The sequence below is a fragment of the Corvus hawaiiensis genome, chromosome Z, assembly GCF_020740725.1.
Source record: "Corvus hawaiiensis isolate bCorHaw1 chromosome Z, bCorHaw1.pri.cur, whole genome shotgun sequence".
Lineage (NCBI taxonomy): Eukaryota > Metazoa > Chordata > Aves > Passeriformes > Corvidae > Corvus > Corvus hawaiiensis.
Window position 1 is genome coordinate 15,613,059 of NC_063255.1, and position 14,984 is coordinate 15,628,042.

General features: G+C 48.4%; 1 protein-coding gene across 14 annotated transcripts in view; it reads right to left on the reverse strand.

The window, feature by feature from the left end:
• UNC13B (unc-13 homolog B) overlaps positions 1-14,984 on the reverse strand; it is a 213,406-nt gene that overhangs the window by 170,746 nt on the left and 27,676 nt on the right. For all 14 annotated transcript variants that reach the window (XM_048290580.1, XM_048290582.1, XM_048290583.1 and 11 more), the window contains exons 3-5: positions 6,260-6,359; positions 2,293-2,410; positions 1,228-1,351 (exon numbers count right to left, since the gene is read on the reverse strand). In XM_048290580.1, the coding sequence (XP_048146537.1) occupies positions 1,228-1,351; positions 2,293-2,410; positions 6,260-6,359 (342 nt within the window). The remainder of the gene's footprint in view (positions 1-1,227; positions 1,352-2,292; positions 2,411-6,259; positions 6,360-14,984) is intronic.

A 14,984-nucleotide genomic window follows, 5' to 3' on the forward strand; every position in this document is an offset into this window, starting at 1 on the left:
AAACACCAGGATATTTCCATGGGGAAGAGGGATGGCTCCTGACCAACATCAGACAGCTGTCAGGACAGCTGTGGTGTCAGGGTACCTCCTCCCCTTTGCACACTGGACTGTAGTTAAAGAGCAGTGCCACTACATCTACAGAACACTGCTCCCCCCTGAGGTACATCCATCCAGGGGACTGTGCACTCACAACACAAAAGACAATTTGTACTGACTCCCCAACTGCAGGGCAAAGGCCTGCATCCTCCCCTCCACCAGGAAGCGGGGTATGAGACCCACAGATGTCCTAACTTCTTCCCACAACAGATGGACAATCCTGACAGGGGCTGACCAAACGCCAGTGCCTGCACAACTGCTCTACCTCTGCTTAGAGCACAATACAAATTGCTCACACTGACTGGGGCTTTGCAGCAAAAAGGATGCACCAGGCAGAGGGAGAGGGATGAGCCTTACAATGACAGAACACTTTGAAACACTTCAATGCTCAGTGCATGAAAAAAAAATAGCACAAACCCCAAAAACATCACCTCTGTTCTTGATCCCAAGCATCAGGTGAGAGCTGGAAAGAGAAGTTAAGCCTGGGATGCATTTTGGCTAAGGACTTACTTTTGGGGTTTATTTGGTTTGGGGGTTTTTGTTTGCTTAAGTAAAATAAAATTTTAAAATTACATACAACTTTACTTGACATCAGTTTGCTCCAATTAGCTGCTTTTCCATATTCTGTATTTTTCAACCACAAGTAATTGCCAGAAAGGCAGTTCTTACAACATTAAGTTATTTATATACTCTGCTAATGATGATGCTCAGGAGCACTAAGCATTAAAGTTTCACTAACTGAACTGCACATGTCTGAGAGGCCTACGTGCATTCACCACAGAACAGCTCTAACAACACACTCTGCCTCTTCTACAGTCAAATTTGTCTAGATTCAAAGAAGCAAATGCTACCTGCTTAGGAAGAAAATGTGTGAACACAATCCTGAAACACTATCAGAAGAAAAAACTGCTGCTAGTCTAAATATTCCAGCACTCAGGGACTTTCAAATATTTTGTACTTATTCAGATCTTTTTAGAAAGAAGCCAAACAAAAAATGAATACGAGCCACATGACCTCCACTAAACTACACTGACAGAACTGAGAATGAACACAACTTGATTATAAACCTCAAGTTGTTCCCACTTTCTCTCCACTGTCAGCATCCTGGGTAAGTTATGGAAATGTACTCACCAAATGGTAATTCAAATCTTGTGTCCAGCAAAATTTTATGAGGAGTTGGGTTTTTGGTTCCACAGATTTCATCATGTTTCATTACAACTTCTGCCTCCAGCGTAGACCACTCCCCAGGACCTTCCTATGAATCAAAATCCTTAAGTGAACAAACATTCAAGTCTGAAGAACTTTATGCACCAACTCTCACACATTTGCTAAAAGAGTTCAAAAAGAGCTTTACGACATTATCAACTCTATTTTAACATCAAATTACATCCATTCAGCATGCACTGGCTTTTTCCTTCAAACTGGATTTTTTCCAAATCTCAGAGGCATCTACCAGGGCAAGCACCAAAAAGAAGTACTGCCTTCTCAGTGGAACTGCAAAGGTAAACCCTCAAAGGCAGGACTAAGGAGTGCCTGGACAGCAAGAGAAATTGAGCACCAGCAGACCTCACAGCCACACTGCAGGGCACCTCCACTCTTTTCCTTTTATGGAAAATATAATCTATCTCTCCCTGTTCAAATCCAATAATCTCCTAAGTAAATACCCTGAAATTTGAGTTAAAAATGCTTAGCTGCAACAACTGCCAAACTCAGTAGTTAGGGTAGTCACAGTCATTGGCACATCCTACTTCCTACTTCTGTCCATATGTATCAGCACAGGTAGACACCTTTTAACATTGCAACCAGAAGCCGTACGAAGATACTGCAGATATGATCTGGGCCTACCTTGTCAGCTGGAAAAGGCAGAGGTCTTTAGCAGTAAGTCATAAAAATCTGAGCATCAGACTAAGCAGTCAGTCCTTAATATTTCAGACACTTGTCTGTTATGTGCTCCTAAACAGATTAGGCCCTAATTCTTGAGTCCACACAAGTGAAATGACCCCTGTGTAAGCTCAGTTGTGATCTCTCTTCAAAATCAAAACCAATGTGATGAGACAGCCCTCTCTGCTCACTCAGCCTTTCTGACTTTCCAAGTGGAAGTTTTGCTGAGGAGCTGAGTCTGGGCTGCATCAGGCCAGATTTTTAACACCTTGATTATCAACACTGGAACAAATAAAGGTTCTCTGTCAGCTTAACCTCATCAGATTGGTGAATGGCCTTCAGAGCAATCCACACAGTCCCAACCAGGGTGTCCCATATCAGTCCTTTGTTCCATACTTCCACAATTAGGCCCAGGTCCAGCCGACTGATCTCACTGCAAGAAAAGTAAAGGCAGCACAGATGAGAAAAAAGCAGAATACCATCTAATTTTGTTTAATGTTCTGCATTACCACCATGACTATACCACTGAACTATTTCCACAGAGCTGTGTCAAGCTACACAGAGCTCCTGGAAGCGTGTAGCTGAGGCTGCTCATACTCACAGGGAACACCAGTTTCTAGTAATTCACAGTTTAATACTAATTACACAAAGAGTGCAAACTAAAACCCTGAACTATGTCATGCATGAGCTGCCAGTTGGGAACTCATCTCTGCAGCTATGTACACAGGAGGAGGAAGTGTACCTTGGACCAAAACCTAGAGGTGAGCTATTCTTTGTCATCAGGCACCCCATTTCTAACAGAGTGGGTGTCTCCCTTGGCAGCACAGCAACACAAGTGTACTCTGGAAGGTGCAAACATGCCAATACTTACCTGTGAGTGGAGCTACTCCGTGCCAAAAGTAACAGTCCCAAATCTAACATAGCTGCATCAGAAGCACTAACTATTGCTCGGAGCTCTGTTGCACCACTTCTTCTCCAGCACCAGCTACTTCCACATGGCCACTGAGTGACAGGTTCTTGGAAAAACTGATCTGAAGGTTTTCACAAACATCTCTCCTCTCATTAACAAAAGGATGCATCTCAAATTTGCTCCTTCTCAGTGTTTTATAGCATTTATGCCTCGCTTTTGCATGCTGGTTTATAACATGCCTACGTCAGAACAGCCTTATACATACACAGCAGACACGCGTAAAAACAACAGAGAAGAATCCTGAGCTGTCTGTTGATACCACAGCTGTCTCCCACTTATGAAGAAAGGCTATCCCCTGTAATTTTTCGATCTCAGGGCCTCCCTTTATTGCAACTGTTAATCCCCTTTATTTTAACTGTTAATGTTAAAAAGTAGCTATCTTGGACAGTCAGTGCTGCTGCCCTCTGCCCAAATATATCCATGTTACAGCTATCAAGGAAATTTAAAAAGCATTTTACTCCCTTATAGACTGTCACCACATCCAAAATAAGAAAGAACTGCTGCGATAAATCCAAGCATCCACTTGAACTTTGCCTCCTTCTTACAACTAAAAGAGAACATCATATCTACAAGGTTCAAGACAAACCCTACAGCTACAGTAAAGCACATTAATGTCTACTTTAAATCCAAGTGCTTCTGTTCTTGTTTGAGATGCAGGAATTGAGGTCAGCAGTGTTCAGTATTTGGGTGGCTCAGTCTGCAACAGGTCAAAATCAAGCTCTTACAACCCTTCTATGAGTTTACTGCTAGCATCTTGTAATCAAGTCTCCAGCATCCTCTGTTCTGATAGGGTTACTCAGTATGGCCAACAGCTCTACCAGCACTGCTCTGCCCTCACCCTGCTTGATACTCATCTGATTTGCAGGCTGATGATGACTGGCTGTCTGCTGGTTGGAATACTGTGAGGCCAGAAAGGGAAGGGAAGGAAGAAATACTCTGTTTTCAGTCACAGTGTCAAACCACGTACTTTGCCTCAACATATGCTGTCAGAGCAAGATATTGGTCATGATACACCCGGAGAGAACTCCAAAGGACAGGTCACCAGGTTAGAATAATAAATAAAATGCATTTCTGTACAGTGGCTTTGATTGCCTTTGTGTCTCCCTTTCTCCACCTTCTGGTTAGATGCAGAACAGCTTCTAAGAACAAAAGAGCTGAGACTGAAATTTGGTATCCCTCCCTTTCCATACGCACAAATAAATAAAAGCATTTCTCACAACTTCAACACCAATTTAATCACTGCGTTCTAAACATCAGTTTGCACTTTCACTCGAGGTGTTTCCTGCAAATATGCAGCAAATACGCAGCAAATACGCAGCAAATATGCAGTTCTTTTAAAACGCCTTCAAAATTTGAAGATGTCCCCAAGGAATACGTGGAAGTGCTTCACTGGTCTGGTAAATAACCAAATCTCAAACAACCCCAGAGCCCCAAATTCTGCAGTGTTACATCTCACAAAGAGTTTGGAGCAAAACCAACAAACACAGACGGGAAGCATTTTTTTGCTTTTAGTCTATTCTTCCACTATGCTTCATGAAAAAGGTAAACACTGCACAGACAGTGAAAGCATCCTTCCCTTGGGGAAACACTGCTGTGCTCAGAATCCTCTTCCAACTCCAGAAAGAAAAACAGCAAACTAGAGAACAGCAGTATTGGAATACCAGCGCTATTTCCCCTAGGACAACTTGATGTACACAGGATCATGCAAAACACATTCGTTCCCACATGTAATATATCTGTTATGAAGAGACACCAGAACTACTGTGCAGTTGCCTGGCTAAAGCAGGGACAATAATGGCGAGGTAGTTCAGCTAATATTCTGCTTCCATATCCCCTAGCAACTAATTATGGAGCGTCTCAGTGACCTTACAGCGCGCTAGCTAAGCTCCCAGCTGATACCAGAGTGCAGCTTCAGGAGCTGCTTGAAAGGAGGGAGGAGGAGCAACCACAGGAGCCTTCATCCAACACATGCAAGTGCTTTCCTTGAATCACAGCTGAGAAGTCTCCTCTGTAGCTGGCCATACTGTTTAAAGTCAGCTCCTGCCCACAGGATGAGCACAAATCACCAGCAAAAACAGTTAGTAGTTTGGGTATGGGTGTGTGATTTGGAGGACAGGTACAATTCCTTATCCCAGCCTTACCCAGCCCTGAATGTTTCACATCAGTGACAGCCATGGCCTCTGTCTGACCAGGAGCTGCAGAGCTGAGCAGATGGTGGTGTTCAGGAGGATGTGTGTTTCACCAGATCCCAAAGGACAGGCTCCAAACTATCTGTGCAGGAGCACACACCTCTCGTGCTGCTCCAAAAGCAGAGTGCCACCAAATAAGGGAGGCGGGAGCACAGCTATGATGGAAACACTGTACTGACCCAGGTGACCTCCTTAACCCTGAGGTAACAACCTGCCACTTTCAGCTGAGGAGAAACAAACTGCTGCTGGATTAGGAAACATATTCACAAAATTCCGTGGGTGTCTCTTCGTACAGATACTATGTAAATACCTCAAACCCACTCAGAAACAGCAGCACTAGCTTTGACCCCACAAGAATACAACATCATTCCCCCCCATTTAGTAAATTTAGTTCAATTTGCCTTACAAAGCTATAGAAACAGAAGCAGATGCAGTATAATCAATAAGTCATTCATCCACCAGAAAAAAAAAAAAACAAACAAACACCATTCTAAAAGATACTGGGAAATCCTTGGCTACATGTGAGGTCTATGAGGACCAAAGCAAATCAGAAGTGCCAACTGCAGCAGAAACCCCGGAAAAGCTGGAACGAACTGGTTCTGCTGCTCCCAACTGAGGTAACCAGGATTACCGACTAGAGGCCCTGCATGCACTAACAACAGCCCTTAATTGCCCTGACCAGCCTCTCCAGGGGCCGACACCCTCTTCCCACGCCCATTTAAACTCAGCTATGGGCCTTTGGTCCTTGCCTAAGCTGTGTTGTACGGGCGTGTGTGTGTCTCTCGAGTTTACAGGCACAGCTGTGCATATACTGGCCAAGGACAACATCAATCCAGACCCAACCCACACAGTAACTCCCCAGCTCAACCTCACACTTGGCTCCTCACTACAGATCTGACTGGCAACTGCCAGTCCATGGCACCTGCAGAGACAATCTCCCAACACACATCCTCCACCACAGGACAATGTGTACAACAGGAAAGAAAATTATTTAGGTTGTAAGTATTTAGGCTTATTTACCCAAATATTCTGATTCATACACACACGAACAGCTCTGTATGAACACCAGGGCTGCGGAAGGATCCAACCATGAGCACCTTGTGCTGTGCACCACCATACTTACAACATAAAATCCTGTTCCCAGCAGGGTTGGTCACCTCGCACGGCCACTGTCGTGCTCTTCACATTTTGCACTTTCAGGGTCACATACGTATTGAATTTATCTGGGGAACAAGACACAAAATGTTATCTCCATCGTTATACCCTTTCATCACATCACCTGCAACACTGCAAGATTTTCAGTTAGTAGAGTACATCCAGAGAGACTCCAAATGAAAAGCCTGTATGGAAAGATACCATTGGGTTTCAAAAGCCAAATGTTCAAGATGTTTTTCACCTGCACCAAATTTTCAGTCACAGTTTTTTCAGAAATCCAAGCACAAATGAACAAAAACACGCAACTGTTCATTTGCAGTGACACATGGACAAAGAGTGTAAAATCCTAAAGAACACACTTAGTATGATGCTGCTCCTGAAATGCAGACAAGAGGAAAAAGAGACAGTCTGAAGGCACAGGACCCATCATGAATACCAAGCAGAGTGAAAAACAAACTCGCAAAACATACAAACAAGAGGTTGAGTTGGTCATACCACATCTTCCCTTCTGACTCAGTTGCTCTCTCAGCCCCAACCCAGTCTTCCACCTATCAGTCCACAAGAACTTTACAGGTCAGTCAGGGGCAGAAGAAAAATACGGACTTATTGTTAAGTGGGCTGAAACTGACCTGACCTAGGAAAACCACATTACACTCGCATCTTGACAAGCCGGCCTCTGTTTAGATCTTTTGCTTTTTATTTTAAATCTGAAGAAAAATTCTGGAAGAACTTTTTTCCAAGCAGCAAAGCACAGACACATTCAAAGTTTGAATATCAGCACCTGTCTCGGTTTTGAAAGACAGGTGTCTGCTAAGGAAGGCAGAGGCCCCCCTTGAAGTGGCAGATATAACCCCTTTTCCCTCCAAGTTATTATATTTTGAAATCAAGAGCCTTTAGGCGAAGATGTGGGAAATAGGAATAACAGTTCTTTACTATATATATATATGTATATAACCAGTCAAACAAAACAACAACAACTCTGGCAGTAACAGCAAACACAAACCCAGTCCCAGCCTTCTCGGCTGTCAGGCCCTTTCCCCTCGGGTGCAGTTCCGCTCGCAGCCGGCAGGGGCGCTGGCGGCTCCCGGTGAGCAGGGCAGGTGCGATGGTTCCCCCGCGGCTGCAGGGGGCGCTCCGGAGCGAGCTCGGGAAACCCGCGGCTCTGGTGCCCTGGGATCCCGGGAAGGATGGAACAAAGGCTTCACAAACCGCTGGGCAGTTGATCCCGGGCTCTCAGGAACAGCAGGCTGAAACGGCAGGCTGGAACGGCAGGGACGGACGCAAATCCCGGGTGGCAGGCGAGATGTATCCAGATGGGAGAACCCCACGGAGGCCCAGGCAGGCAGGGCGAGCAGGGCTACAGCGTAGCGAAAGCTCCAAGCAGCAGCGGGGCAGGGCAGCCACAGCCCAGTCTCCAGCAGGGTAGGGAAAGCGGCTTTTGGGGTCCCGGCGTTGTTTCCAGCAGGAAGAAAGAACGGCCAAAAAGAAAGAAGCAGCAGCTCCTTTCTCTGCAGCTTCTCTCTCCGGACGCTCAGAGCGAACTGACCCCACACCTAGGTGTAGACAAAGGAGTAGCCAGGCCCGCCCCACTCCCCTTTTTGTCTTTCTTAAGTACAGCTATTTGTCCCCTAGCAACATGCATATGGGAGAAAATTCCTTTAACAGGAAAAAAAAACTAAGACTAAACTAAAACCCCAACATTATCCACCCCGAATTTTTTCCCATACTAACATGTTACGTGAAACTTAACTTTTTTAACCATATAAATCTATGCATTACCCAAATTATATACAAATATACATGCTGATACTGATACAAGTACAGAGCCATGGGTAGTTCACCCTAAAACAAGGTCCCCTTGAGGTAAGCATCGGGTCTCTCCATCCTTTTGCATCACCCACCAGGTGCAACCTGGTCCCTGAGCAAAAACAACCCCACGGATGGGTTTGTCTTTGCTCAAGGCAGACTTTACCCAAACAGTTTTTCCAAGCATACCTCTCATGTGCACCACTGGAACCTTATTCCCGTCTGTTGTTTGTAGGGGTTCGGATTGGGCAGGGCCTGCTCGGCTGGTGGAACCTCGAGTGTTAACTAACCAGGTGGCTCTTGCTAAATGCATCTCCCAGTTTTTGAAAGTCCCCCCACCCAGTGCCTTCAAGGTGGTTTTAAGCAGTCCATTACACCGCTCAACCTTCCCAGCTGCTGGTGCATGGTAAGGGATGTGGTACACCCACTCTATGCCATGTTTTCTAGCCCAGGTGTTTAAAAGGCTGTTCTTGAAATGAGTCCCATTGTCAGACTCGATTCTCTCAGGGGTGCCATGCCGCCAAAGGACCTGCTTTTCCAGGCCCAGGATGGTGTTCCGGGCAGTAGCGTGAGGCACAGGGTAGGTCTCCAGCCACCCAGTGGTGGCTTCTACCATTGTGAGCACATAGCGCTTGCCTTGGCGGGTTTGAGGCAGTGTGATGTAATCAATCTGCCAGGCCTCCCCATACTTGTATTTGGACCATCGCCCACCATACCACAGAGGCTTCACCCGCTTGGCCTGCTTGATCGCAGCGCATGTCTCACAGTCATGGATAACCTGGGAGATACTGTCCATGGTTAGATCCACCCCTCGGTCTCGTGCCCACTTATAGGTGGCAGCTCTGCCCTGATGACCTGAGGCATCATGGGCCCATCGAGCTAGGAACAGTTCTCCTTTATGTTGCCAATCCAAGTCTATCTGGGACACCTCTATTTTCGCAGCTTGATCTACCTGTTTGTTGTTACGATGTTCTTCATTAGCCCGGCTCTTGGGGATGTGAGCATCTACATGACGGACCTTCACGGATAGCTTCTCTACCCGAGTGGCAATGTCTTTCCACTCTTCAGCAGCCCAGATTGGTTTTCCTCTGCGCTGCCAGTTTGCCTTATTCCACCTTTCCAGCCAACCCCACAGAGCATTGGCTACCATCCATGAATCAGTGTAGAGGTAGAGCTTTGGCCACTTCTCTCTTTCAGCTATGTCCAGAGCTAATTGGACAGCTTTGAGCTCAGCAAATTGGCTCGATCCACCTTCTCCTTCAGTGGCCTGTGCAACTTGTCGTGTGGGGCTCCATACAGCGGCTTTCCATTTCCGGCTAGCGCCTACAATTCGGCAGGAACCATCAGTGAAGAGGGCGTATTGTCTTTCACTCTCTGGTAGCTCGTTATATGGTGGGGCTTCTTCGGCACGTGTCACCTGCTCCTCTTCTTCTTCAGAAGATAACCCAAAAGTCTCACCTTCCGGTCAGTTTGTAATTATTTCCAAGATCCCAGGGCGACTTGGGTTTCCAATTCGGGCACGCTGCGTGATGAGGGCAATCCATTTGCTCCAAGTAGCGTCGGTGGCGTGATGCGTGGAGGGAACCTTTCCTCTGAACATCCACCCCAGCACCGGTAGTCGGGGTGCCAGGAGGAGTTGTGCCTCTGTGCCGATTACTTCTGAGGCAGCCTGGACTCCTTCATAAGCTGCCAGGATTTCCTTCTCTGTGGGAGTGTAGTTGGCTTCAGACCCTCTGTAGCTTTGGCTCCAGAATCCCAGTGGTCAGCCCCGAGTCTCACCAGGCACCTTCTGCCAGAGGCTCCAGGACAGACCATTGTTCCCGGCTGCAGAGTAGAGCACGTTCTTCACCTCTGGTCCTGTCCTGACTGGGCCAAGGGCTACGGCGTGAGCAATTTCCTGTTTGATCTGAGTGAAGGCTTGCTGCTGTTCAGGGCCCCAGTGGAAATCATTCTTCTTGCGGGTAACCAGGTAGAGAGGACTCACGATCTGGCTGTACTCGGGAATGTGCATCCTCCAGAAACCTATAGCGCCTAGGAAAGCTTGTGTTTCCTCCTTGTTGGTTGGTGGAGACATTGCTGTGATCTTATTGATGACCTCAGTGGGAATCTGACGTCGTCCATCTTGCCACTTTACTCCCAGGAACTGGATCTCTCGGGCAGGTCCCTTGACCTTGCTCTTCTTGATGGCAAAACCAGCTTGCAGGAGAATTTGAATTATTCTCTCTCCTTTCTCAAACACTTCGGTTGCGGTGTTCCCCCACACAATGATGTCATCAATATACTGCAGATGTTCTGGAGCCTCACTCTTTTCTAGTGCAGTCTGGATCAGTCCATGACAGATGGTGGGACTGTGCTTCCACCCCTGGGGCAGTCGGTTCCAGGTGTACTGCACACCCCTCCAGGTGAAAGCAAACTGAGGCCTGCACTCTGCTGCCAGAGGAATGGAGAAGAATGCATTGGCAATGTCAATAGTGGCGTACCACTTCGCTGCTTTGGACTCCAGCTCGTACTGGAGCTCCAACATGTCTGGCACAGCAGCGCTCAGCGGTGGAGTCACTTCATTCAGGGCACGATAGTCCACAGTCAATCTCCATTCCCCGTCAGACTTGCGCACAGGCCAGATGGGGCTGTTGAAGGGTGAGTGGGTCTTGTTGACCACCCCTTGACTCTCCAGCTCGCGGATCATCTTGTGGATGGGGATCACAGCATCTCGATTTGTCCGATACTGCCGGCGGTGCACTGTCGAGGTGGCAGTTGGCACTCGTTGCTCTTCCACTTTCAGGAGCCCAACTGCAGAAGGATTCTCAGATAGTCCGGGCAGGGTGTTCAATTGCCTAATGCCCTCTGCCTCCACAGCAGCAATCCCAAATGCCCACCTGAGTCCTTTTGGGTCTTTGTAGTAGCCATTCCGGAGGAAGTCTATGCCCAGAATACACGGGGCCTCTGGGCCGGTCACAATCGGATGCTTTTGCCACTCCTTCCCAGTCAGGCTCACCTCAGCTTCCAAAAGGGTCAACTGCTGTGATCCCCCGGTCACCCCAGCGATGGATACAGGTTCTGCCCCCACATGTCCCGATGGCATTAAAGTACACTGTGCCCCAGTATCAACCAATGCATCATATTTTTGTGGCTCTGATGTGCCAGGCCATCGGATCCACACCGTCCAGAAAACTCGGTTCTCTCGTGCCTCTTCCTGGCTAGAGGCAGGGCCCCTCTAGCCCTGGTTATCATTCTTTCCCTGGGCGTACATGCTCGAGGTACCTTCAAGGGGATCCGACATATCATCCTCCCTTCTGTAATGCCTGGCAGCTCAGTCACGGGAGGCTGAGGCTACCTTCACCTTAGCGGAACCCCCTCGGTTAGTGCCTCCCTCCTTGAGTTCACGCACCCGCGCTGCCAGGGCAGAGGGGGGTTTCCCATCCCACCTTCTCATGTCTTCCCCATGCTCACACAGGAAAAAACCACAGCTCAGCTCGTGGGGTGTATCCTCTCTCTCTAGCAGGGGGACGACGGGCTCTGACTTGGGGGCCTGTGACTCGCACTGGTGCCACACTGACCCTCCTCATCTCCTCCCTCATCTCCTCCCTCATCTCCTTCATCTCCTCTTTGAGGTCCTGGACCACAGCAGAGACATGAGCTTTCAGCGGGCCATTGATCATGCTGTCATAATGCCTGAGCCTGTTGGCAACAGAGCCCACTGTTTCTCGGGTATTGTCAGCATCAATCGTTGCAATGAAGGTGGTGTATTGCGATGGCCCTAGCCTTGCCAGGTTCCACATCATCTGTCCTGTGCACCTGACCTTATCGGGGTCATTATCATGCTGTCCATCCTTCCCAAAGAGTACCTCTAATATTGCCACCTCTCTTAGCTGTTGGATCCCTTGCTCGAGTGTCTTCCACTGCATTCTATGATGATACTCCTGCATTCTTTCTTTGTGAATGAACCTTTCTCTCACACTCATTAAGAGCCGCTCCCAAAGAGAGAGAGGCCCTGGCTCCCTCACAAATATCTGGTCCACACCTGGGTCCTGGGTCAACGATCCCAGATACCTTGCCTCACCACTATCCAGTTGCACACTTGTGCCCATAAGGTCCCAAACCCGAAGCAGTCAGGTGGTATAAGGCTCACGCCCCCTTCGCACAATGTCGTTTCGCATAGCACGGAGACTGTCGTGCGACAGGGACTCAGTGATGACTTCTGGCTCTGGCTCTCCTGCTGGTTGTGAGGGCCCTGGTTGCCCATCATCATTAACTGGTCGTACCGATTTGGTCTTATACTTCCTCCTTTGCACAGGGGTGACTGCTGCTGGCTGTGGTTGTCCTTGTGGTTCAGCTGAAGCCTGGACGGTTGTAACATCCGTGGGTTCCACTGCTGCACCATCGGACTCACCCTCTTTGGGGCAGGGAGAGGGTTTTTCACTAGCTGAGGAGGTGTATTCTCTTAGCAATTGGCACATCTCCTGGCGCACCTGGCCCATCTCCTGGCATATCCCCTGGCGCACCTGACCCATCTCTTGGCACATCTCCTGCATCCCTTTTGCCAGTACCCCCACCCAGTTTGGGTAGTCCATTTCTGAGGTGGACTGTTGGGCAGTATCAGTCTGTGGGGCGGGATCTCTAGTGTCTGGGGCTGTGGCAGGCTCTGGCTCTGGGGTAGGATCTCTAGTGTCTGGGGCCGTGTCAGGCTCTGGGGCAGGATCAGGCTCTGGGGTAGGAACTCTACTCTCTGGGGTCATGTCAGGTTCTGGGGCAGGATCTCTAGTCTCTGGGGCTGGTGTCCGGGTAGATATCCAAGCCAATCTCAACTTATCCTTGAATGCTAAATAGAGCAGGCCTATCAGCAGCAGATGGTTAGTATTCAGAGGGAATTTAAACCCTTCGAAAATTGATGGAGTGGGCCCAAAGAACTGGTTGAGGGGTTGGGAGAAAACTTCCCCTGGTGTCATTTCCTCACAGAAGGTACCATTGTTAACATAACCCCAAAAACATGTGCTCAGTGTGTGATAGCTGTTTATCCATGTGCCCACGTTCCGGAGGAAGTTAAAAACCCATGAATTCCTCACCTTCTCGACCCATAACGCAAGCTGGATAACAGCAATGGTAGCCTTAGTCAGAGGACCCATATTCAAGTAAGGAGCTGCAAAGGGGAAGAATATAGCCACGGCTACATGCCACCCAAACCAGGGTAAACTAGACCACATAGTGCTGCCTAACAAGGTTCCAATATCCAGCACACAAAATAAAGTTATCGAGGAACTGTTATTCCTTTTTCACCTCTATCTCTTAATGCCCTCAGGCCCCACGTTGGGCGCCAAGATCTGTCTCGGTTTTGAAAGACAGGTGTCTGCTAAGGAAGGCAGAGGCCCCCCTTGAAGTGGCAGATATAACCCCTTTTCCCTCCAAGTCATTATATTTTGAAATCAAGAGCCTTTAGGCAAAGATGTGGGAAATAGGAATAACAGTTCTTTACTATATATATATATGTATATAACCAGTCAAACAAAACAACAACAACTATGGCAGTAACAGCAAACACAAACCCAGTGCCAGCCTTCTCGGCTGTCAGGCCCTTTCCCCTCGGGTGCAGTTTTGCTCACAGCCGGCAGGGGCGCTGGCGGCTCCCGGTGAGCAGGGCAGGTGCGATGGTTCCCCCGCGGCTGCAGGGGGCGCTCCGGAGCGAGCTCGGGAAACCCACGGCTCTGGTGCCCTGGGATCCCGGGAAGGATGGAACAAAGGCTTCACAAACCCCTGGGCAGCTGATCCCGGACTCTCAGGAACAGCAGGCTGAAACGGCAGGCTGGAACGGCAGGGACGGACGCAAATCCCGGGTGGCAGGCGAGATGTATCCAGATGGGAGAACCCCACGGAGGCCCAGGCAGGCAGGGCGAGCAGGGCTACAGCGTAGCGAAAGCTCCAAGCAGCAGCGGGGCAGGGCAGCCACAGCCCGGTCTCCAGCAGGGCAGGGAAAGCGGCTTTTGGGGTCCCGGCGTTGTTTCCAGCAGGAAGAAAGAACGGCCAAAAAGAAAGAAGCAGCAGCTCCTTTCTCTGCAGCTTCTCTCTCCGGACGCTCAGAGCGAACTGACCCCACACCCAGGTGTAGACAAAGGAGTAGCCAGGCCCGCCCCACTCCCCTTTTTGTCTTTCTTAAGTACAGCTATTTGTCCCCTAGCAACATGCATATGGGAGAAAATTCCTTTAACAGGAAAAAAAAAACTAAGACTAAACTAAAACCCCAACAAACATGCATATGGGAGAAAATTCCTTTAACAGGAAAAAAAAACTAAGACTAAACTAAAACCCCAACAGCACCCAAGAATGAATAAACTCCCTTTTAAGGGGAGTTATCACCTCAGGCCTATCCATCAGTTTCAAACAGCCTGGAACAACATGCTAAGTACCCAGAAAGCAGTGCACGTATTTTAATACTTCAATGTTCTGCTGCATCTATTCCCAGTGTTTGATCTCAGTCAATTTTAATACTGTCAAAATTTCCCATGGAAAACAAACATGTAACAGCCAACGTGGCTTTACAAAGGGGAAATCAGGGCAGACAAATGTGATGACCTTCTATGACAGGGCTAAAGCACTGGTGGATGGGGCAGAGTAACTGACATTGCATGGACTTACGCATTTGACATTGTCCTGAACAACATCCTTGTCTCTGTATCAGAGCGCCACGGATATGATGGATGGAGTACTCTGTGGATAAAGAACTGGCTTGGCTGGCCCCACCCAAAGACTTGTGGTCAGTGATTCGTTGTCCACTTGGTGACCAGTGACAAGTGGTGTCCCTCAGGGGTCAGAACTGGGGCTGATACTGTTCAGTATCTTTGTTGGTGACAGGGACAGTGGGGTCAAGGGCATCCTCAGCAAGTTCACTGATGACA